At 37.9% G+C, this 26,149-nt stretch overlaps 1 protein-coding gene across 1 annotated transcript in view; it reads right to left on the reverse strand.

Moving 5' to 3' along the window:
* Positions 1-12,673: 12,673 nt before the first annotated feature.
* The window catches only part of ME1 (malic enzyme 1), a 264,699-nt gene continuing 251,223 nt past the window's right edge, over positions 12,674-26,149 (reverse strand). Inside the window, exons 13-14 of the mRNA XM_027856507.1 lie at positions 19,177-19,275; positions 12,674-14,547 (exon numbers count right to left, since the gene is read on the reverse strand). Coding sequence (XP_027712308.1) covers positions 14,377-14,547; positions 19,177-19,275 — 270 coding nt within the window. The 3' untranslated portion in view covers positions 12,674-14,376. The remainder of the gene's footprint in view (positions 14,548-19,176; positions 19,276-26,149) is intronic.

Here is a 26,149-nt window from a genome sequence, read left to right on the forward strand (position 1 = left end):
CCTGTGGCCTTGAGGCCATATATGGCCTTCTAGGTCCTTGGGCGCGGCCTTTTGACTGAGTCCAAGTTGTACAGACAAATCCTTTTATTGAGAGGATTTGTTCTGTGAAGTTTGGATTCAGTCAAAAAGCCACCCCCAAAGACCTAGAAGGCCACAAGTTTCCCCATTCCTGTCCTAGAATCAGAAGGAAAAATAGATACATAATTTAGAACTAAAGGCTGATACCATAAGCAAACTAAGAGAGCAAGGAATAGTTTACCTATGGAGAAGGGAAGAATTTATGACCAAACAAGAGATAGAGAACCTTATGAAATGCAAAATGGACAATTTTGATTACATTAAATCAAAAAGTTTTTGCCCAAACCAAGATTAGATGGGAAGCAGAAAGCTGGGAAACAATTTTTATAGTCAGTGTCTCTGATAAAGGCCTCAGTTCTAAAATATATAGAGAACTGAGTCAAATTTATAAGACTACAAGTCATTCCCCAATTGATGGTCAAAGGATATGAACAGGCAGTTTTCAGATGAAGAAATTAAAGCTATCTATAGTCATATGAAAAAAGTGCTCTAAATCACTATTGATTAGAGAAAAGCAAATCAAAACAGCTCTGAGGTACCCCTTCATACCTATCAGATTGGCCAACATGACAAAACAGAGAAATGATAAATGTTGGAGATGTGGGAAAATTGAAACATTAATGCGTTGTTGGTGGAGTTGTAAACTGATCCAACCATTCTGGAAAGCAATTTGGAACTATACCCAAAGGACCTTAAAAATGACCCAGCAATACCACTTCTAGGTCTGTATCCCAAAGGATCATAAAAATGGGAAAAGGATCCACATGTACAAAAATATTCATAACAACTCTTTTTGTGGTAGCAAAGAATTGGAAATTGAGAGGATGCCCATCAGTTGGGGAATGGCTAAACAAGTTGTGGTATATGAATGTAATGGAATATTATTGTGCTATAAGAAATGATGAGGGGGCAGCTAGGTGGCGCAGTGGATAGAGCACTGGTCCTGGATTCAGGAGGACCTGAGTTCAAATCCGGCCTCAGACACTTGACAGTTATTAGCTGTGTGACCCTGGGCAAGTCACTTCACCCCAATTGCTTCACCGAAAAAAAAAAAAGAAATGATGAGCAGGCAGACTTCAGAAAAACCTGGAAAGACTTATATGAACTGAAGCAGAACCAGGAGAACGTTGTACACAGCAACAACCACGTTGTGCGATGACTAACTTTGATAGACTTGGATCTTCACAGCAATGCAAAAATGTAAGAAAACTCCAAAAGACTCATGATGGAAAATGCTATCCACATCCAGAGAAAGAACTTTGGAGCCTGAATGAAGATGGAAGCACACTATTTGCTCTCATTTTTTTGTTGTTTTGTTTCGTTTCTTCTTTCTCGTGGTTCCTCCCACTGGTTCTAATTCTTCTTTACAACATGACTAATGTGAAAATATGTTTAATATGAATGTATATGTAAAGCCTGTATCAGATTGCATGTTGTCTTGGAGGGAGGGAGGGAGAGAAAATTTAAAACTCAAAATCTTATGGAAGTGAATGTTGAGAACTGAAAATAAATAAATTAAATAATAATAATAATAATAATAAAAGAAATGCTTGTTCATAACCCTAGGGGTAACTTGCATTAATAGTCATTATCAGCTTTTCAGTCCCTCTGACCTCTTTCCCTGGAGAAGGGATACCCCCAAATTTGATGAAGACTCCCAACTTGCAGCCATTTTAGGGGGTATAACACTACTTGGGGAGACATAACTGATTTGATGGAAACTTTCCCTGGGTGAAAGACAAGCCATTATAGAAGCAGCAAGTGGATAAGCTCCACTGGGCAGGGCAGCTCCTGGACCTGTGGGTCTCCCCAGTTGACCTTTGCAAGACCCACATTGGAACCGCAATGTACAGGCCAATTATACCAGGTTGTAGCAAGCTAGGATCTCTGCTCAGGGGCATGGAAGCCTGTGTGATCCACTCTGAGAAGTGGAGTAAATTCCAAGAGACACTACAAGAAGAAAATGAGACCCCTAATCGCTTTTATGATAGATTATGCACAAGTGCTAAAATGATATGCAGGATTTTAGATTCACTCAACCTGAGAGAGTGTGTCATTAGCATACACTTTGTTAACCAGTCCATGACAGAGATATGAAAGCATTTCCGTAAGAGATGCCCTGTCTGGCATGAAATGCCTATAGGCCAGCTAAAGAGCATTGCCCTACATGTTTATGAAGGAAAGGACAAGGAAAAGCAAAAACAAGTAAAGGAGAAATCTACTGAGAAAGATCAAATCATACTTGCCTCTATACAAACTGCTCTTATAGCTCACACCATCCTTACTCCTATACAGACAGTGTCAGAAACTTGCAAAACATGTAAATGTTTTTATTGCAAAAAAAAAAAAAAAAAAAAGGCATGTTGCCCAATACTGTAGAGAGAGGAAATGAGACCTCAGGAATGGAAGGAGAAGGAAAGCTTTGCTGCATGAAGGTGCAGACGAGGGATGGGGACTGGATTTCAAAGAGGACTCTTATTTTCCCTGAACCTGATGACCTGGCCCATTTTCCCAGTCCATCTCTCTCCCTGCAATGGCAAATCTTATGTCACCTTTAAAACTGTTGATATAATTTATAACTACTTACTGGAAACGGGATCCTCTAATTTGGTTCTAACGAGTAAGCCTAACTCCAACTGTTCCTCTATTGGGTCTTTAAGTATTGTCGAGGTTTTGGGAAAGACTTAGAATGCTCGAAGATTGTCCCATTACATGGTGTTCATTGGTTCCCCTTCTCTTGAACACTCCTTTCTCCTGATGCCCAAATCCCCTGTGAATCTGTGGGAGGCAAGATCTCCTACATTAACTCCGAGGTACTATTTCCTGTTCTCCTCATGGTTCTCTGTACCTGCAACTGCCCAAGGATTCTCTCTCCTTATTCCCTATTCTCATTCAAAATGACCAAGAGCTAGTTGGGGATACTTTTCACACCCTATCTGACATCTCCAACTCTTTATGGGCCTTTTCATCTTTAGATGTGGGACTACTAAAATCTGCCATCTCTATTACTATCAAAATTAAGGGGGCCCCTCCACCATCTAACTCCCAGTACCCTTTATCCAAGGAAACTATTGAGGACACCCGTTATTAACTCTGAGACCAAGGTATTCTTGTGTCCTGCAAACCTCCATGTAATCTGCCAACTCTCCCCATCAAGAGACCTTAGCTAGGTCTAGATAGAAAGCCTGTTTATTGCTTTGTTCAAGATTTGCGTACCTTGGCACTAACCCTGCTAACATCATTTTCTCAGTTCCTTGTGAGGCTACGTACTTTGCTCAGTGTTTTTTTTTTGGGGGTGGGGATTGAGTTTTGTTTTGGGGTTTTTTTGCATCCAAATGCATCCAAATCCTCAGTACCTATTCACTTTCACCTGGAAGAACTTGCAACAGACATGGATTCACCTACCTCCTAAATACATTTGGGCTATCTAGCAACTCTGCACCCAACAGCTGCAGGTCATCTTTGGGATGCAGGGTACTGCAGACAGTGGATTCCTTCATTTGGTGAGATTATGAAGCCCCTTGTTTCTCTGACTAAAGACTCCACTCTAGAACCTTTGCAGCTTGACCATCAACATCTCTCCACCCTTGCTGACCTTAAGAGAACCCTATTATGGGCACCTGCACTGGGACTCTTAGGTTGCAGTAAATCCTTCTTACTTTTTATACATGAATGGCCTTCAGTGTCTTAACCCAAACATTTGGACCCATGCAGTGCCCAGGACCTTATTATTTGTCTCAGCTTGGTATGGTGGCTGCTTGAGCGCCATCTTGCCTATGGGATGTGGTTGCCACTGCCTTTTTGAAAGAGAAGACCCGTGATAGTGCGGTGTCCCCACAAAGTCGAGGCCCGCTTGCTTTTATTTTGCTACTGAACACAGGCTTTTTGGATCAGAGACTTACCAAATGTGAATTGACCTTGCTCACTTGAGAAAATATCATCCTCAAATGCTGTCCCCTTCTCAATCCTGCCACATTGCTGCCGGATATGCCAGTCTCTGGCGAGCTGCTTCACAGCTGTATCTCAGTAGCAAACATGGTTGAAAAACCCCACAATGACTTTTCTGACACCCCTTTATTAAACCCTGCTTATGTTTTACATGCTGCCAGGTCCTGTTTTATGAGGGACAGTGCTCTCTACACTGGTGCTGCTGTGGTTTCTGACCATGACATTGTCTGAGAGGCTTCAAGGCCCTCTAATCTCAGGGTCCAACCTGCTGAGCCCTTACTCAGGCTTTTTACCTAGCCAAGGGAAAAAACTCCACAATTATTATACTGACTGATGGTAGCATTTGGTGTCTGTCATGCTGCTGGGATGCTCTGACTACAGAGGGTTTTTTTGACATTTGCTGCTAAGGTCATTGATAATGCAGATTTCTCTTATCTGTTTTGAGACTTCCACCGCCCTGGTCATCGTCCATTGTTTGACCCACACTGGTGGAACCGATTCTGTGTCAAAAGGGAACAACTGTGCTGATGCCCCTGCCAAACATGCCACTCATGAAGGCCCTGTACATATTTTTAATCTCTCTCTTTTTTGTGATGACAATGTCTTACTTTGCTACGATGACTCTGAAGCCGAAATGTGGAAACAAAAGTTTAAGGCAAAGCAGATTACTGGGGTCTGGGTGACTGTGGAAGGTAAGCTGCTCCTCCCCCTGGGGTTTCTTTCACTAGGCATGTCTGTCTGTTCATGTGGGGTGCCATTTTGTCACTCAGGGAATTGTGGATTTGATTAGGGTTTAGGTTACCCCTCTAGCTGCCTGTGTACGCGTCTCTTGCCCTACTTGCCAGGCATTTAATCAGCATGCTTTTCATACCTTTGCCTATCCCCTTTAGCCTATTCATTCTTTCAACACCTGCAGTTTGATTTTATCTGCGTGCCTAAATATGGCCACTATAAGGTCTCCCTTGTTCTTGTATTAGTAGCCATTCCCCAAAAGATAAGTGGTCAAAAGATATGAGCAAATAGTTCTCAAAAAACTGCAAAGTATTCACAGCCACCCGGAAGAATATTCCAGATCACTAATGCACCAATTCACATGAAAGTCAAGACGCCACCCTGTGATGTCATCGATCCTCTTTTAAAAATGAAGGATGAACAATAGGTTTAGATCAACACCTCACATCATAAACCAAGATAAGCTCCAAATGGATACATGACAGACATAAAAAGTCATATAATAAACAATTCAGAGGAGCAAGGAAGAAATTACTTTTCAGATCTATGGATAAAGAGGTTCACACAAGATGAAATGGACAATGTTGATTATATAAAATTTAGAAAAGGCCTTGTACAAACAAATCCAATGGAGTAAAAATTAAATGGGAACAGGTACCTGGGAAGAATCTAACAGTGCAATCCCTTAAGCATGCTTACAAGGTTACAAGGCTCAAGTGCTACAAGAAATTTACTATGTGAGGTTAGACATTTGCTTAAAATAGGCTAGAATGATGTATAGTACAAAATGGTGGTGATGCTGGATTTTAATATGAAGCATCAATATTTAAAAATTTAAAATAATTAATCTTTCAAATGTTATTTTTTTGTAAGTACCTGGCATTTATGCTTCTGGAGATATTAAAGCTTAAATCTATACCAAGACTTCTGGGACACCCTCTAGATGGAAGTGATTAAAATTTATAAGACTAAGAGCCACTTTCCCCAGTAGATAAATTGGCAAAGGCTATGAACAGGAAGTTTTCAAAGAAATCCAAGCTCTCAATAATCAAATGAAAATGCTCTAAATTACTAATAATTAGAGGAATGAAAATTAAAACAATATTGAGATTCTACCACACATCCATCAGATTGGCAAAGATGACAAAAAAGGTAAATGACAAATTTGTGTTGGCTGTGTGAAAACAGGTGTAGTGTTGGTGGAACTGCTGGAGCTTTTCAAGCCATTATGGAAAGCAATTAGGAACTGAGGCCGGAAAGCTATACTGCTATCAGGCTTATACTGCAAACAAATCAAAGAGGAAAAGCATCTATTTGTGCAAAAATATTTATAGCAGCTCTTTTCATGGCTGCCAAAAATTGGAGACCAATTGAAGAATGGCTAAACAAATTGCGGTGTATGAATGTAATGGAATATTATCGTGAGATAATAAATTATTAAGCAGACAATTACAGAGACAACTGGGAAGACCATTATGAATGGATAGAGTGTAGTGAAGAAAGAAGTAAAGAATATGTAAACAAAAATAACATTTAAGAGAAAAACAACTTTGAAAGACTTTAGAATTCCGTTCAGCTCAATGACAAATCATGATTCCCAAAAGAATAAACATGAAATCCACCACTAACCTCCTGACAGAGAGTTAGTGAACTTAAAATTTAGAAAGAGATACACATTTTTGGAAGTGGCTAATGTTTTGCTGGACTACATAGATATGTATAGAGGCATTTAGAAATTTTTTTCAGTGGGGGTAGAGGTAATGGAAGGGATAGGGTAATCAAAATACTTGATACTTGAAAAAAAATTAAACATTAAAAAATTGTAATATATGCATAACATAGTTTCTTTAAAAATTCAGTTATCCCTTCCATATCAAGACTTTCCCCATCACAGTTTTACTATATTGTGGGTCAGCATAAGAAATTAAATGGGAATTTTTTGGGAGTTTTGTGGAAGCCACAGATAACATACAAGGGCCAACAGACAACGCAGAGAAAGCTTAGAAATTCAGAAATGCATAAAATACATGTATAGTATTGTATAATATCAACCTAAATTTTACAATAAGGTACTGCAAATACTCCATAAGAGAAAAAATTCAGACTTCTCTGGTATAAAGGGAGGGCCAAAATTTTTTACAAGGATTTTCCAGATCACAGGGGCAAAGTATCCCTAACCCCTGGGAAAACATGGAAAAGAACTTCTGGCCAAGATGACTAGCTAAACAGGAGGCAGAGCCCCCTTGCTCTCACATACCTACTTCAGCAAAACCTTTAAGTTTGCACCAGATCAAATAATAATCAACATATTCAATGGTTAAAATTAGAGTATGTGACTTCTTCTAGCCTGGAACTGCTGAGGTTCAGGGAAACATGTGTTGAAGTTTAGGGGTTCTGGGACCTGGTTCATGGATCCTACCTGAATGAATTCGACCCAAGCCTTCTTTCAGCCAAAGATAAGGTTTATTAAAGATCCGCCATATTGGCCAGACTCTTAAGGAAACTAAACATTTGTGATGCTCATATTGACAAGGGGGCTTGAGCACATCTCAGCCACCAGCTAGATTCTAAGGATCTGAGCCCTTGGCTAGACTCTTTAGGAATCTGAGCACCTTAATGGAGGCCAGATGGACCTTATGTACAGAAAGACTGTGGGAGGGACCTAGGAGTGACCAAGTAGTTTGGGGTGACTGGAGGAGGGGTTTGGGAGGATCTTGATGGGAGTGACTGGGAGGTCTAGAATGGGGTCTAGATAGAATCAAGGTGGGGGAGGCCCAATGAAGGGCCGGCCTAGGTTAAGGAAGAGTAACAGAGAATTGGGAGATTGGGATAAGAATAAGGATAAAATAAGGAAAAGCCAGTTGATAGGATTATAGCCTCAGGTAAATTCTAGAGACTTCCTTGATCAAGTGGGACTTCAAGGAGAGTCCAAGGTGGGGTTTTTCTAGGGCTTGTAGACAAATGGGACTCAGATTTTTTTGGGGGTAAGGGGCAAAGGTCTTGGCTTGGGCCTGCACCCCACTAGAACTACATAAGAGCTGAGTAAAAAGCCCATTTGTAACAGGAAAAGGGGGCCCTCCAACAAAGCCAATTCCAGTGAAGGGTTGCCTCCCAAGATGACCAAAGACAAGGACATGTTTAGCCTCTAAGGGTTTGTATTCAGAGGCAAGAAGAACAGAGGATTCCTTGAGAAAGCCCCAGGATAGAGACCTTGGAACCCCCAAGTGTTGAGGTTTAGGGGTTCAGGGGTGCTGGGACCCCAAATTCACAACACATAGGTCCTGCCCGAGTGAATTCGACCCAAGCCTTCTTTCAGTCAAAGACAAGGTTTATTAGAACATCTGTCATATTGGGCAGACTCTTAAGGAATCCAAACATTACTGAGCAGCGGCTAGATTTTAAGAATCTGAGCAATGGGGCAGCTAGGTGGTGCAGTGGATAGAGCACCGGCCCTGGATTTAGGAGGACCCGAGTTCAAATCTGGCCTCAGACACATAACACACATAACACTTACTAGCTGTGTGACCCTGGGCAAGTCACTTAACCCCATTGCCTAGCCAAAAAAAAAAATTAAAAAAAAATAATCTGAGCAATGCCTAGATTATAAGAAACTGAGCACCCTAAATGCAGGCCAGATAGACCTTACATACAGAAAGACTGTGGGAAGGATCTAGGAGTGGCCAAGTAGTTTGAGGTTACTGGAGGGGTCTCAGGAAGATCTGGATGGGAGTGGCCAGTAAGCTGGGGTGAACAGAAAGCCTGGGACCTGCACCATATGGCCAAGGGAGAATGGAATCTAGATAGGATTAAGGTTAGTGGCCAGGGGCCATCTGGAGGGCCAGGTAACAGAATTGGGAGATTGGGTTTAGGCAATAATGAAAGGCCAGTTGATAGGATTATGGACTTAGGTGAAATCCAGAGATTTGGCCATGTGGGAAAGTCCAAGGTTTTTCCTTTTTGGGGTCCAGATCCCATCCTCATGACAGGAAATGACCAGTAGGGGGCTGTAGCCTAAAGACCAAGAAATCTCAGGCTCTAGGATGCCCAGTGTTCTAAAGTCCAGGGATGTCATAGAAGGTCCTGAAGATCAAGCATTCTTTTTTTTTTTTGGTAAGGCAATTGGGGCTAAATGACTTGCCCAAGTTCATACAGCTAATACGTGTCAAGTGTTTGGTATAAGGCCAGATTTGAACTCAGGTCCTCCTGACTTCAGGGCTGGTGCTCTATTCACTGCACCACCTAGCTGCCCCAAGATCAAGCATTCTTGTAAGGGGTATGGGCACTTACACAAACACCTCTAATAGCACCTCCCTATGTGGTAGAAGCCGCAGATCATGTTTCTGGGAGATCTGTGAGGATGTATAATGGAGCCATACGTAGACTTTCTGTTAATTGGCTCTGGTCTGCTAACCACATTAGGAGAAACCTTTTTTGACTGTTTAGCTAGATCTGAAGTGTGCCTTCAAAAGATCTTAGCTGGTCTTGGCCATTCTCTGCAGCTTCTCTGCTCTTGGTTTGACCCCTCTGCTTTTTGTATCTGGTGAGAGACAAGAGACAAGGGAGAGAGGCCTTGGGTCTTCTACTTCCCAAAGACCATTTGTCCCTCTGACCACAGGCCTCATTGTTTACTTGCCCCAGCATTGTTTATCCTTTTTTGCTTTAGGCAGAAGATGGGACTTTGTGAGTTTCAAAAGGTCAGGTACACCAGCCTCGGGTAGTCTGGGAGTCTGAATTCCTACTGGGTTTTCTAGCTAACCCAGCAGTGATGACCTGAGGAGCAAGGATTAACTTTTGGGACCCAGTCCAGGAGTAGATGAGATAAACACTCATTTGGCAGTCATGCCACATCTGGGCATGAATTTATTGAGAGTAATGTTATGTAGGAAGTAATGTAAGTTTGAACTTTTTGCTTTTTTATCTAGTATTTCTTGTCTTATGAACTGTGGAGTGGATTGAACTGAAATGTCTCTCCCAACCCTAACGGTGTATGAGATTTGGGGTCCTTTTCTTTATTTCAGCTCAGCCTCAATTTTGGTATGGGCTTAAATAACCTCTCCTTTGTGACCTTCCACAAATTAACTTCCCCACTGTGAGATCTCAGTTTTCTTTTCTATAAAATGAAAGAGTTGAACCAGGTCATGAAGGTCCTTTCCAGGTCTAATGTGATATTCTGCAGGTCTGGGGAAGGGAATGGTTTATACCAAGCCACCTTTCAGCTTGTGCCCTCAAAGCATCTCTCTCTTTGCTGTGAGGGTTACCATTCTATTCCTATCACCAGATCAGATGTCAAATGTGAAGAAACTTCATACTTTAGCATGTAGTTATCAAGAAAATTAGTTAAAATAGGAAGCTACCAGATGGCCTGCTTCTGAGAGGGTGGAAAGTGGGGCAAAACATGACTGGAAAGAGAATTTAAATAATATATTAAATAAATTGCTGTTATTGCAGCATTGCGGTGTTGTGGGGTCTTCATCTCCCGAAGAGGAATGGTCTGTCCTCCCATTCCTTCCCTAACTTCTGCCCAAGTGGTCTCTGTGCAAAAAATCCTGTATTACTAATTGAAAAATATTAATTCGAATGTCTTAATTCATCATCTATTTTTATCTTTCCTTTTCAATTGAGATCTTACTGATATCAGTTACAATAATTTCGAATGTTACTCCTTAGTAACAAAGAGTTAAGTAAAACCAACATAGCCTCCAAATCTGATAACAGTCCTCTCTGAGGAAAGGAAGAAGGTGGATTTCCTCATCTTTTTTTCCAGGGCCAAGATTGGTTATTACAATTATACAGTACTGTGCTTTATTTTAATGTCATGTTTTCAATTTTTCTTGGAATTCTGGACCTGTGGTCCCTTGAGAATCTACATGCCTGACTGGTGAAAAGGTACACGATAATCTAACAGTAAAAAAATTTACATACCTAACCTATTCCACTGATCCACCACTCTATTTCTTAGCCAGTACCAAGTAGTTTTGGTGATTGCTCCTTTATAAGACCAAATTAAGATCTGGTACAGCTAGGCCACCTTCCCTTGCATTTCTTTTCATTAATTCCCTTGATATTCTGGACCCTTTGTTCTTCCAGATGAATTTTGTTAACTATTTTTTCTAGCTCTATAAAATAACTTTTTTGGTAGTTTGATTGGTATGGCACTGAATAAGTAAATTAATTTAGGCAGAACTCTCATTTTTTATTATATCAGCTCAGCCTACCCATGAGCAACTGATATTTTCCCAAGTACATAGATCTGTCTTTATTTATGTGAAAAGTATTTTGAAACTGTGTTCATATAGTTTCTGGGTTTCTTTTGGCAGGTAGACTCCCAAATATTTTATAACATCTACAATAACTTTAAAATGGAATTTCTCTATCTCTTGCTGTTGAGCTTTGTTAATAATATATAGAAATGCCAATAATTTATGTGGGTTTATTTTACATCCTGCAACTTTGCTAAATTTATTTCAAGTATTTTTTACTTGATTCTCTAAATATACCACCACATCATTTGCAAAGAGTGATAGCTATGTTTCTTCTTTGCCTATGCTAATTCCTTCAATTTCCTTTTCTTCTCTAATTGCTACAGCTAACATTTCTAGCACAATATTGAATAAAAGTGGTGATAATGGACATCCTTGTTTCACCCGAGATCTTACTGGGAATACTTCTAGCTTATCCCCATTGTATATAATGCTTGTGGATGGTTTTAGACAGATGCTATCTATCATTTTAAGGAAGACTCCATTTATTCCTATGCTCTCTAGTGTTTTTTAATAGGAATGGCTATTGTATTTTGTCAAATACTTTTTCTACTTCTATTGAGATGATCACATGATTTCTATTAGTTTTGTTGTTGATATGGTCAATTATGCTGATAGTTTTCCTAATATTGAACCAGCCCTGTATTCCTGATATAACTCCTAACTGGTCATAGTGTATTATCCTCGAGATAAGTTGTTGTAATCTCTTTACAAACATTTTATTTAAAATTTTTGCATCTATATTCATTAGGGAAATTGGTCTATAATTTTCTTTCTCTGTTTTGGCTCTTCCTGGTTTAGGTATCAGCACCATATTTGTATCATAAAAAGAATACCCTTTGACCCAGCAATACACTTCTAGGTCTGTATCCCAAAGAGATCATAAAAATGGGAAAAGGATCCACATGTACAAAAATATTTATAGCAGCTCTTTTTTGTGATGGCAAAAAATTGGAAATTGAGGGGATGCTCATCAATTGGGGAATGGCTGAACAAGTTGTGGTATACTAATGTAATGGAATACTATTGTGTTGTAAGAAATGAGGAGCCAGCAGACTTCAAAAAAACTTGGAAAGACTTACATGAACTGATGCAGAGTGAAATGAGTAGAACCAGGAGACCATTGTACCCAGTAACAGTCACGTTACAGGATGACAGACTTTGACAGACTTGTCTCGTCAGAGCAATGCAAGAATCTAAGACAACCCCAAAAGACTCCTGATGGAAAATGCTATCCACACCCAGAAAAAGAAATACAGAATCTGAATGCAGATAGAAGTATACTATTTGCTCTCCTTTTCCTTTGTTGTTTGGTTTTATTCATTATTGTGCTTTCTCCCATTAGTTCTAATTGTTCTTTACAACATGACTAATAGGAAAATATGCTTAACATGAATGTATATGTAGAGCCTATATCAGATTATATGCCTTCTTGGGAGGTGAGTCGGAAGAAGTAGGGCATAAAACTCAAAATCTTATGGAAGTCAATGTTGAAAACTAAAAATTAATTATAAAAAAATAATTTGTTGCCAGTTCATAGTAAAATTTAAAGGTTTTTTTTTTTAAACCCATGATATCAAGTAACACAAGGCCATAACACATTATCAATTTGTGATGAACTGATAGGAATCACTTAAAAAAAAAGAATATAAAGGTCATGGGCATCTTATTACTTTATTAATTCACTCTTTAGTTAAGCATTTACATTTTAATAGTTCATTACAATCTTTTTGCATAGGTAAATAGATTTTATTAGAGCTATAAGAAAACATGGAAATAGACAGGAGTTATGAAATTCATTCTGCTACTTTCTCAAAACAATGACATGTAGACAACTCTCTCTGTTGACTTGTACCCTCAAAACTCCTACTTCCACCACTACCACTCCATTTAGTCCCTAAAAACAAAATTCGGTACGGTCTTCAACTCTGCCAAAATTATTTTTTCCTAGTACAATTTACTTTGAAGTACATTTTCAAAAGCATGACCTCAGAAGGAAGAAAATTTCTTAATAAAATAATTTCATAGATAAATAATAAATGATTGTTAAACCTGAGCTTGAGAACTTATGTCACTGGCTCAATTGCTGACTGTTAAAGTAAAACTCTTTATCATGTTCTTGTCAGCATCCCATGATATGCTCTTCTATAGTTGTCATGGTAACTTTAAAATGATGGTTTATATTTGATGCAAGACTATTTCTTATAGAATATAACTAAAAAAAGATAAAGGTGACTTATTGGGAATACTGTTACATAAATTTTTCACTTATAATTTCCCTCTGAACTGCAGAGGTAGATTATTTTAGTGCAATACAGCTAACTCTCAATTACCTGAGTTAACAATGGAGAAGCATTATAGTTGGTAATGGAAAAGAGGGAATGACCTGGTCAGCTAGTTTGGAGTTATGGCACTGAGCCATACAGGAAGACAACTTGTTCTGAGTACTGAGGTTAGACTCAGACCCAGGGGTCTCATTAAAAGTAACACCCTGGGGAATCTTGCTAAAAGGAATATCCTTATCTCTGTCTGCCTCCTTTATCTCCCAGTTGCCATACCACAGAGAATGGGAATGGGCCTCCACTGGAAACAGGGGCATGGTCCCTTTCCCCAAAGCTATGGCATGGCAGCATCAGAGTGGGAAGGCATACCTCATAGAGGTGCTGAAGTTCTTTGCAGGGAGTGCAGTGGATAAAGTGGAGTCTTACTGCATAAGGTGAATGATGGAAAGGAAATAAACAAACACGAAGTTGTACAAAGCACTGTAAACAGTATTGATTGAGCCTTCTCAGATTTTTTTTCATCAGTTGCATAAATTGAACCAACATAACCAAGGACTATTGATGAAAACCTGAGAAGTCACTTTCTTGAGAAACTGCAAAGATATTGACATTGTAGTTTCTGTTGTAAGTATAAAGATTCTGTTCCCAAAACTTATTAATCTTATAAAAAAAGCATAGCTTAACAAAATGGCTAACAAAAGAATCACATATTTTAAAGTTGCTTTATTTATTTCTAGTTTTAGTGTTGCTATTCAGTGTACTATGTAAAAATAATGAGATTTTTCAGTAGGTACAACTTTCAAAAAGAACTTGGAACAGAAAGATTAATACTGAAAATATGAACAAACAGAATGCAAATAGAGAACCATTGTCTAAAGGGCTGTTTATCCTAACCTGGATTAATGACTGTCAATCAATCAAGAGATAATTAAACTAGAAAGTTAATAAGCAAAAATTATCTTAGTTTGAGAGCTTTTTCAATTATCATAAAAAGCATTCATTTTTGACAAAGAAAAAAAAACAAACTTCCAAACGCCATTAATAGAGCCACAAATATTCACTGCTGTGCTGTGTTTCTAGGACTGATTTACAGTCTGTACTTTCATTGCCTCCTTAGGCCAAGGGTAACAGTCAGGTTGAATCTGGTCATAATCAGTGCTATAAACCTTAGAGCGAACGAATGCTTCTTTATCCTGGGGCTCAGGATAGACAGTAGCTGATTTATCAAGGTAGGATTCTTCCACAATCTGGAAATATAATAAAGTATACATTTTTATTTTAATAAACATATTCAATTTAAAGAAGTAGCTAGTTGCATGGTATAGTAGAAGGAGCAATACCTACTGGAATTATTATACTCATTATGTAGTCATACTGTATCAATGAGCAGTTCTGGAACCAAACTTCACCCAAGTATTAAAAGATACTAGGTCCAGAAAAACTATGCAAGGTCAGGATCTATTTCCTAAATCCAAATTTGCCAGAATACAGCCTATTGGTCACCACAGAAGTTTCCTCTAACACAGAAAATTATCTTTACCTAAATAATGATTTTTCATGAAACTATGTAGTTTTTGTAGGTAGAACAGTACTGCATTTTTGTTAGATCAGATAACTATTATCAAAGTAAAGACTGCAAGAGAAAATGGCCAAAATTATCAAATGTTAACCTGGCATGAGGAATATGTATATAACTAATAGAATAAACTATGCCCTTTAGTAAGAGTAAATGCCATGAATTGGCATTTACTAAATTACTAAAGAACCAGACGCTGTATTTATATTAAAATTATTAATAGTTGACATTTCTTGTTTGATAGCCTATACCAATCCCAGCTTTTCCTAAAATTTGCTAAACCTGTTTTCAAAAGTGAAATGGCTAGGTCAGTCATTAACTTATATCTGAACAGTTCTGCTGCTATGCTTCATCTCTAATCTTGAATTTTCAAAATCCTCTTTCTATCTACAAACAGTTTATCTTCCACTAATTTCACTCTTTCATGCTAAATGAACCTATCCTTTCCTTATACAGTGACAATTAGTCTCTCAATATCTTTCAGACCATTTAATTCAATCGACTTAACAACTACTATATGGAAAGCACTATACCTACATCCCAACCTGTTTTCTAAGATGAGAATACAATTGCTTTAAAACATTCTATTTTAAATGACAGAATTCCTGACCTCATGGAGCTATTAATTGTGAGTAGGAGATTAAGTTTGAGGGTAGAGATAAGACATGTACACAAATAACTAAGTCTGAATATTTGTGTCCAATCATCACCCTTCTGGCTTCCTTTGTCACCCATGAAGCAGAGACTCATTGTTATTGACCCTAATCTTAGATCTGTTACTCTCCCATATTACTGGTCCTTATGATCTATCATTTTCATCTTATCGAATCCCAACCCAAGTTAGTCAAGTTATTATAATGTCAATCTTAACCTCATTAATGTTCGCTATTGCTGACTAGTTGACTCCCCATCACAAACCTGAAGTGAAGTGGCTGGTCCAAACCTTTCTTGAACTTATCACATTTCCAACCCCACCCCTATTGTACTCTTAGAAGAAAGCTTTACTTTTTATTATATGAAGAAAATTGAGGACATCCATAAGAGAATTCTTACATCTTCCTCACTACCCCAAAATTTCTTAACCTTCACTTATTGTCTCTTTCTTCCTTCTTGTCTCTGGGGTGGGAAAGAAGTAAACCTTCCTCCTTTCTAGGGCTAACCCCTCCACCTATGATTTTCTGAGCCAATAACATTCTACTTCCTTTAGGTTCTTGTTCCACCAATTAACCCATTTCTTTCTTCTAAGTTCAATATTCATTGGTTCCTCTGCTTACAAAGATACTTAGGTCTCTAATATCCTAAAAATAACCCTCCAAACTTCTTTGAACATATGAATCCCTCTACAGAAATAATAGCTGGTATTTACACAATACTCTAAGGACTGTAGAGAACACAGTAATACAGAATAAACCTGAAAAGGTATACTGTAGCCAGATGGTGAAGGGCTTTAAAAATCAGAGGAGTTTGTATCTTATCTTAGGGGCAAGAGGAAGCACTGGAACTTTTTGGACAGGGGACTGACATAGCAGGACCTTTGTTTTAGGAATATCAGTTTAGCAACCAGTTGGAAGATGGGCTGGAGATGGGAGAGACTGGGAAACCAATCAGAAGTCTGTTGCAACAGTGCATACAAGAATGATGAGGGCCTGAGCTAGTGTAGAGAAAAGGGAGCAACATAAGATATATTATGAAGGTAGAATTGACAAGTCTTGGCAAATCATTAAATGTGAAGCAAGAGGGAGAGGAGAGCATTAAGAATTACTTCAAGGTTACGAATCTGGGTGACTTAAAGGACGGTGTACCCTCAACAGAAATATGGAGATTAGGAAAAACAGGGGAGTTGAACTCTATGGCTTCCAAGGCACCTTCCATCCCTTAAGCTGGATTCTATTATCTTATTAAAAGGAAATGATTTGTTAATCCCAATTCTTTTCTTCTCTTTCTTCAGGGCTCAACGTGTCCCTTATAATTAACTGTAAAAGGAAGAAGACTCTACCAATGTATCCTTTAGTTTCTAGAATTCTGTTCTGCTCTGAAACCTTCCTGTGTGTTTCTAAAGAGGAAAGGAGAGGTGGAGAAGAATGGTCATTTTGAACCCACAACACTTTTGCATGAGAATCTTTTTTTTTTTTTAAAGGCAATTGGGGTTAAGTGACTTGCCCAGGGTCACACAGCTAGTAAGTGTCAAGTGTTTGGTCGGAGGTTGGATTTGAACTCAGGTCCTCCGGACTTCAGGGCCGGTGCTCTATCCACTGCGCCACCTAGCTGCCCCCGAGAATCTTTAATATTCTTTCAGACTTGCAATGAGTAAACCTCTGAGGGTTTGTCTCTACAAATTTATGCAGCCTTGTTTCTGAACATGATTCAGAGGGCTTGAGCTCATTATTAAAAATCAGGAGACAAGTATGCACTTATTTCTGCTAGTAACTGAATTACTTTTAAAGAAGACCCCCAACATAACTGGCTACTCACCTAATTCAATTCAACAAGCATCTGTTAAATATCTAATATGTGCAAGGCACCTTGCCTTGGTGCTGAGGAAACAAAAACAAGATTAAAAAAAAAAATTCCTGCCCTCAAGGAGCTTATATGGGCAGGGGAGGGGGTGCAGAGGGAAGGTTGGAATCTAGCATGTATAGAGATAATTAAATACAAGATAATTTAAGGAAGGAGAGAACACTCATAAATGGTCTGGGGGTCAGTAAAGGCTTTAAGTAGGAGGCAGCAGCTAAGCCAAACCTTAAATATAAAGGTTCTAAGAGGTAGATGTAAAGATGAAGTACATTACAGCTTCTGGAGGCCAGCCCTGCACAAAAAGATGGAGATGGACGATGGAATACTGAAAATTAAGTAGAACAGTCTGGCAAGAACTTAAGAGTGCATGAAAGGCAGCATCGTGAAATAAGACTGGAATGGTAGGATGAGAGGCAAAAAGTTCTATGTAGGGGCAAAGAGTTCACAATTAAATAACGAATAGAGAGGAATAGATAAGTCAGGTAATTTTGACTGCAAACAGCTTAAAAAAAAGGTTTTGTACAAAGTCAATGCAGCTAAGATTAGAAGGGAAACAATTAAATGTGGGGGGAAAAATCTTTGCAGCAAGTTTCTTTGACAAAGGTCACATTTTCAAGATATATGAGAAATTCAAATTTTTAAGAACAATATCTACTCCCCAACTGGTAAACAGTCAAATGTTATGAACAAAAAGATTTCAAATGAAGTCACTAAATCATGCATACCCTTTGATCCAATGATTCTACTACTAGACCTATAACCCCCCAAAAAAATCAAAGAAAGAAGAAAGGAACCATATAGGCAAAAATGTTCACAGAAGTTCTTTTTGTAGTGATAAAGACCTGGAAACGATGGGACTGTCCATCAATTAGGGAATGGCTTAACAAATTATAACATATGAATATAATTTAATATTATTGTGCTATAAGAAATAATGAAGTGGACAGTTTCAGAGAAACTTAGAAAGATTTGTATGAACTGATGCAAAGTGAGCAGAACCAGGAAGAACAATTTATATAATGACAACAATATTGTAAAGACAGATTGTAACAATATTGTAAAGAAAGAACTCTGACTAATGCAGTGATCATTCTTGATTCTAGAAGACTGATGACACTAAGCATACTCTCCTGACAGACAGGTGATGGAATCAAGATACAGAATGAAACTTATGTTTTTGGATATGGTCAATGTGGGAATTTGTTTTGCTTGACTACGCATATTTATTACAAAGGTCTGTTTCCACATCACCCCAAAACCCTCCAATGGAGGAGAGAGGGAGTTGGTAGGAAGAGAAAAATGTTTGATCATTTTTTTTTAAGGTGAAAAATTAAACAAAAGGAAGGTAGGCCAGATTGCTCTGAATAGTAAATATCAGGCTGATGGATTTGTATTTAACGCAGAGGAAAAAGGAGCCATTGATGATTCTTGAATATGAGAATGACATAGTCAGACTTGTTCATAAGGAATATTATTTTAGCATCTATATGGATGGGAAAGAGTAAAGAATAGAAATGAGGGAGATCAATTTAGGAAGTTGTTACAATACTCCATGTGAGAGGTGGCTATGAGTGGAGAGGAAGGGTTAATAGAAATGAGAGGTGCTGGAAGAAGAATGGACAGATTTGGCAACTGATTAGATATGTGGTTGAGGGAGAATAAAGGGTCAATTTGGAGTAATTCAGAATGTGTGTGTGTGTGTGTGTGTGTGTGTGTGAGAGAGAGAGAGAGAGACAGAGAGAATAAGATTTAAATTTAAGAAAGGGGATGCAAAAGGAAGTTTTACCTTCACTGCAATTTTCAAGGAAACATCTTGAATGGTATTCAAAGGGGGATACAGACGACCCTCTTCCAAGTGTTTATTTGACACTTCCTGAGCTATAACCTAGAAATACAATGGAAAAAAAAGTTAAACTTTAAGCCATCCAGTGTAATTTGTGATCCACAATGGGAATTCTGTAAAAGCCAACAAACACTTGTTAAGAGTCAAAGAGTTGAAGACTGGGTGCTGGGAATTATATCAATATTAGTGAATAATACGCCCCAAAATTTCAGCTAATAAACTGGACCTTTATTACATTAGTACGGGGGGTGAGAAAAGCTTGGGAGTAACAACTTACTTCACATAAATAATATTGCCTAAACCATTTTTTTTGGGCACAACTTACTTACTATCTTTTTGAATTTTCAAACATTAATAACATAAAGAACATTTACAGATTAAACTAGACAAAAACCAAACAGATAAAAAAGAACAGATATGCTAGCTAGAGGTTCTATAGCAGGGGTTCTTAACCTCTTGTGTGATGGACCCCCTTTGGGGTCCCCCATGGACTTTGTAGTCTTGTAAAGCCTATGGACTTTTTAGAGTAGTGTTTTAAATACATAAAATAAAATACACAGGATTACAAAAGAAATCAATTATACTTAAATGAAGTCTGCAGGTGGGAAGACTGGGATCACATACAAATAGCTGGTATACTAATACAGTGATTTCAAAGTAGTGGTGAGCATAAACAATAGTTCCAGATATCTCTAACAACTGTAATGTGATATGAAAATATGTGATTTCTATTAGTGACAAAGTCCAGTGACTTTGTATTACTAATACAGCTGTGATTCATTAACTACAGTCATAATGAAAGAAAATGATAAATTTCAAATAGTGGTTAATGAAAATAAAGATGTACTTTTTTTCTCATCCAAGTTCATGGACCTTGTATCAAATCACTGTAAGTTTAACACTTAAAGTGTTAAACTAAGATTTTCAAAATTAATGAATCATAGTAATACAGAACACACATATTATTAATTAATCATATTAACAACAAATTAATACTTTTTATTAAAATCACCATTAATTTAAGAAGCAAAAACAAAAAGTTTTTTAGACTGTGAAAAAAATAAATCAAACTATTTAAAATATTATTTCATCTTTGTATCATCTTTTTCCGTTTCAAACCCTGTACGTGTTTTATTATAAATTATTCATACACTAGTATGTGCACGTAATTTATAAATAAATATAGATATATTAGAGGTGCACGTTCAAATTTTTATTTTGCTGATAAGGGCAGGTAATCAAAAAAGTTTGGAGATCACTGAGAATGGCAGCTATCTGGGTCATGTGAGTTAACTGTAAGGACAAAGGAAATAGTCCAGAGGACTGATCCAGAGTGGCATAAAGGTAAGAATCAGTCCCCAAGAGAGCAGAAGCTCTAGGAGGTATCCAGGGCGTAAAGAGGAAGTCAAAAAGGCGATCAAGAGGACCAAAAAGGTTGACTCAAAAGGGAACAATATATCCCATTATAGATTTCAATCTTCCAATAAATATTCATAGTGTCCCCATGAGTAGAAGGAACTACATGAAATTCTGGTTGGAGAATACAAAAATGATTAAAGCACATAAGAAATAACGAAAGCAACTGTTTCAGAGACACTTGGAAAGACTTGTATGAACTAATGCAAATTGAGCACAATGATTAAGGCACAATCCCTACTCCTCAAGAGACATATGATATAATAGGCTAATAAGAGAAGTACACAAAACTTTAATACAAGGTAGGATATGATAAGGAAGCAGCTAGAGGACTCAGTGGATAGAGCACTGGGCCTGGAGTTAGGAAGACCTGAGTTCAAATCTGACCTCAGATACTTAACTAGCTGTGTGAACCCAGGTAAGTCACTTAACTTCTGTTTGCCTTAATCCACAGGAGAAGTAAATGGCAAATCACTCCAGCATCTTTGCCAAGAAAACCCCATGGACAAGACAAACATGACTCAACAACTGAACAACAACAAGGATGTGATAAATGCTATGATAAGTATAAAGATTTATCCTTTATGTTGGAGATGGTAGTCAGGGAAAGATTCACAAAGGGGGTGTTGTTTGGCCTAGACTTTGATGACTGTGCAGGATTTAAACAGGAAGAGATGGATGAAAGAACAGTTCATATGGAAGTGACAGATAAAGTTATATTTAGGCAAGTAAATTCTGGCTAGAGTTTAGATTTTGTCCAGGAGAAGAGAGGGAGATAAGGCTAGAAAAGTAGGTTGAGCTGGATAAGGATGATCTTAAATTCTTGGCTAAGACATCTAAACTTTATTCTATAGACAATGGGAAAACACTGAAGATTTTGAGGCAGAGAGTGGTACAATTTTGTGCTAATTTGGATATAATCTTTCAGATGAATTGTGAAGGTGGGAGAGCCTTCACAAAGAGGTACAAATCAGTCAGGAGGCTTCATCAATTGTAACAGGGCCTGGCCAATGGAGGCTAAGTATTGGGAGTATGTCTGTTTGGTGAGCCTGCTTTTGGAAAGGCCTAATGATATGTAACAGAGGGACCCTGTTGTCCACTAAGAGGAAGCTCATGCCCTTCATAATTTTCCTCCTCACCTCTACCTACGTGCTACCTGGCTTCCTTGAAGACTAAACTCAAATTCTGTCCTCTATAAGAGGCCTTTCCCAATCCCTCCTCATCTCCCCACTCCCCTTCAAGTATTTTCCTGCTGAGATTACCTTCCATTTATACAGATTTACACTGTATATAGCTTATATGTACATAATTAAATGCATGCTGTCTCTCCCATTTGACTATGAACTCTTTGAAGGCAGAAACCATATTTTTGCCTTTTTTTTTATCCCCAGAGCTCAGCACATGCGTGGCATGTAGTAAAGAAGGCTGGCTAGCTGGCTGGCTGGCTGACTGACTGACTGAAGGAAGCAGTCTCATTAAACACACATATTTCCAGGACGGAGCATTCATTGGCCAGTATCACTGTTACATAATACTTCAGGACATATGTAATGAGGGATCTAGGGTGGTAACAGCAGAAATGGAAAAGCGATATAGAGGATGAATTCAACAACCTGCTAGGGGAATTTATCATCATATTTTACTTTTTATATCTTCAATTAATATGGTATATACTTCTTATAAAGCTACAGTTATTCTGTGCCAAGTACATACCATTAATTTACCACTCAACTAACAAATTTCTGGTGATATGACATGGTATCCAGAAACACTATTAAACCACTGCCAAAGCATGGCATAGTTCACCATGCCCATAAAATGGCCATCTAATAGAGAGGGAAGGGAAGAAAGAAGCATTTATACAGAGCCTGCTATGGGCTAAGCTAGGCACTTTACAAATATCTCATTTGATCCTCACAACAACCCTGCAACCCCTGCTATTATTATCCCCATTTTTCAGTTGAAGAAACTGAAGCAAAAAGATGTTAAGTGACTTACTCAGGGTTACACAGTAAGTGTTTGAACACAAATCTGAATGCAAGTCTTCCTGATTCCAGGCTCAGAGCTCTATCCACTGTGCCACCTACCTGCCTCTAATATATGCATAGTATATGTGAAACAGTCTATCAGGCATAAATTCAGAACTCCTACGGAACATTTCAGAAAGCTCTTCCTTTGTTAACTTTTGAGATAAATAACTCTTACCAAAGAAGAGTTTGCTCCTTTCCTGGGGCCCTAGCAGGGACTGAGTGCTTGTTTGGCACTTCTACATAATAGATACCAAAAGAATGAGTAATTGCAATAGAAATCATTAAGAATCTACTGAACACCAACTGCATGCACTCAGCATTGTCCTGTGTTGTATGGAAGATACAAAAGAAGCACATTAGCATGACGTTTCTAGCTTTCAAGAAACTTATGTGTTAGTTTGAGATTTTCATGTAGCAATTTGAAAACAACTCAAAACAGGTTCCAAGTACTAAAAATGTATAATAGAAAGAACAAGGGAGGCAGAAACAAAAGAATGGGCAGGGCTACATGTGTCAGGGAAGGCTTAAAGGAGAAGTCAGGACTTGACCTTGGCTTTATTAAGTCTGATAAAGGTTGGCATAGGCTAGATTAAGGTATGTACGTGTCAGGATAGGGGTGGGAAGAGAGAGAATTCTTCTTTCCCCACCCCTATGAAGGCAAATAACATAACTAAAGGTACAGAAGAAACAGCAGAATCATAATCATATCATTTTACAGATAAAGAAAATGAAGTACAGAGAGGTTAAGAAATAACACAAGCTCACATAGCTAGCCAGTCATCTAATGATTTAGTAGGCAAATCCAGGTGTTCCAGCTCATAATCTAGTATTCTGACTTTCTATAACACTTTAGCACCTCAGCGAATGTGGAATATTTAGGGTACAGTAAGGAAACTGGCCTGAATGGAAAATATATTTAGATAAACACTGGGAGGTAAAATGGGGTCACTTAATAATCTGGGGGCCAGAATATCAAGGGCTTTGAATGCCAAGATTGGGTATTTAGACTTAATGGTAGGTATATGGAGATGAAAATTCTTGAGTAGGAGATGTGGGGGAAACACTGTTTTAGGAAGATTAGACTTAAGGGTGGCATGCTTGAATGGACTAGAAGAAGGGAAACTGTTGGCAAGGAAATAAGTTAGGTGTCTATTTGAGTAATTTAGCAGAAAAGATGAAGTGGGCCTAGACTAACATGGTAGCAAGGTGAATGGAAAGGAAAGGCTACAACAAGAACTTCTGACAAGATTAGAGAAGAATTCTAGATCTCCCTAAGGTTTTGACCCTTAGACCACTGGAAAAATAGTGGCGCTATTGACAGACAGGAAAACAGAGAGTGGGAACTAGTTTGGGAGGAAGGTGAGGAGTTTGGCTTTGGACAAGTTTGAAGTAACTGTAAGACGTTCATTTGGAAATATCCATTACGCAGGTGGAACACAGATGAAAAGATATGACTATGTAGAGTTATCATCACCAGTGTAAAAGTTATGGGTGAAGCCATGAGAATGGATGAGATTTCAGAAAAGTGTCCAGGATTCAGTCTTGTAGAATACCCACAGTTAACGGGTGGGAAAAGGAAGAGGAACCCACACAATGATCAGAAAAATAGGGTCAAATCTAGGACTGTACTGTATTATAGTAAACAAGTGAGGGGGTTTCTAACTAGACTTGGTCAATAGTGTCAACTGCAACAGAGAGCAGTGAACGTAGAGAAAATGAAACAGGAACACAGATGAAAAGATAAGACTATATAGAGCAAAGTAGGACCTTAGAGATCTAATCAGATTCACATAATGGTTTATTTTAACTTAATACTTTTTTGGTATTAATTATTACTACCTCTTTTTAGGGGCATCAAATTTGGGCATTCAATCAAACCATCACTAGAGGGAGCTAGAGTGATTTAGGATAAAAAAAAAATACTGATTATCGAACTTTAAAACATCTACTTTTCTTTCCCCTGGCAGGAGAATTGTTATAAACAGACAATGATTCTATTTTCCTTAATTTAAGAATAGCATGGAAAAGATTATTTTGCATTTTAACATCTGCTTATATTTAGTAAATTTTTTCTGGGCTAAAGGAACCTCAAGATATCAGATACCATACTCCCAGTGCAGTTCAGGAAAAGCCAGGGGTGGAACACTCTTTCTTCCAGACATCTACTGGCACAGGGCAATTTCAGTCACTGCAACTCTTTTGCTCTGGGAAGGGAAGGCTACTGAATACAGGATGACTTATGCAAACCTAGTTTCTATTCATAATAGCATTTTACATGATAAGAAATACAATGGTTATTGAATTTGACTTAATTCTGATTTGTAGTTGTAGGACAATCTTAAGTTAATAAGTTACTTCCTCATGTTTCTGGTCTGTGAAATATGTTAGCATGAGAATATGAAATAGGTGAAGATTGTGGTTAACAAAAACTCATTATTCTAAAAAGATATGCTTTGTGGTATAATGGAAAGTGTTTTGGACTTGGAGCTGGGATTCCTGAGTTAGAACACTGGTTCTTACATTTACGAGCTGTGTGACCAAGGTTTGTCAAACCTCTCTGAGACTCTTTTCCTCATCTATAAAGAGAAGACTTGCAACTAATAGGGCTGTTGGTGAGGAAAGTGCTGTGTCAACTTTAAAATCACTATTTAAATATGCCATTACTCTAGCTGCTATACTCCCAGCAATATAAGTAGGATTATATTTTAAATGAATTAATATATAATGCTAAGAATATATTATATTTTTATTCTTTTTGCAAAGGTTTATGGTAAGAGATAATAAGTCCTTATCTCTAGTAGGACATTAGTTGTTTGAGAGCAAGTACTTTTGCATTGTTGTCTATACGAGAACTGTTTCTGCATGAGAGTTATAGGATTTCAGACTTGCCCTTAGGAGGCCTCAGGGTTCTTAGCTATAATTTATAACTCCAGATCAAAGTTACATTACATTTTATTCAAGAAAATGTACACATGAAAAAGTAAACTGGCCATTTTTGGGAATCACTGCATTATTATAATTAACCAGAGTTACAAAGCAAGAAAATGGTACTTTTGACATGCAGTTGCACTACCTAAAATAACATCAACAAAAGAGGAAAAGAATATATATGTGCAAAAATACTTTTAGCATATATATGTATACATATATATACATATATACATATATATATGTACACACATATATATAATATATTTTTAGCAGCTCTTTCTGTGTTGGCAAAAAAACTGGAAATTAAGGGAATGAATGTCCAGTCAGTTGGGGAAGAGTTGACCAAGCTGTGGAATATCAATGTAATGGAATACTACTGCCCTGTAAGAAATGAGAAGATAGATGGTTTTAAAGAGACATGGGAAGACAAATGAACTGATGAATGGAATAAGCAAAACTGGAAAAACAAATATATATTACAACACCAATATTACAAAAGTGAAATATTTTGAAGACTTATAAATGGAGAAAGAGCAAAA

This window comes from Vombatus ursinus, unplaced genomic scaffold (genome assembly GCF_900497805.2).
Source record: "Vombatus ursinus unplaced genomic scaffold, bare-nosed wombat genome assembly UNPS02000582.1, whole genome shotgun sequence".
In the NCBI taxonomy this organism is placed as follows: Eukaryota; Metazoa; Chordata; class Mammalia; order Diprotodontia; family Vombatidae; genus Vombatus; species Vombatus ursinus.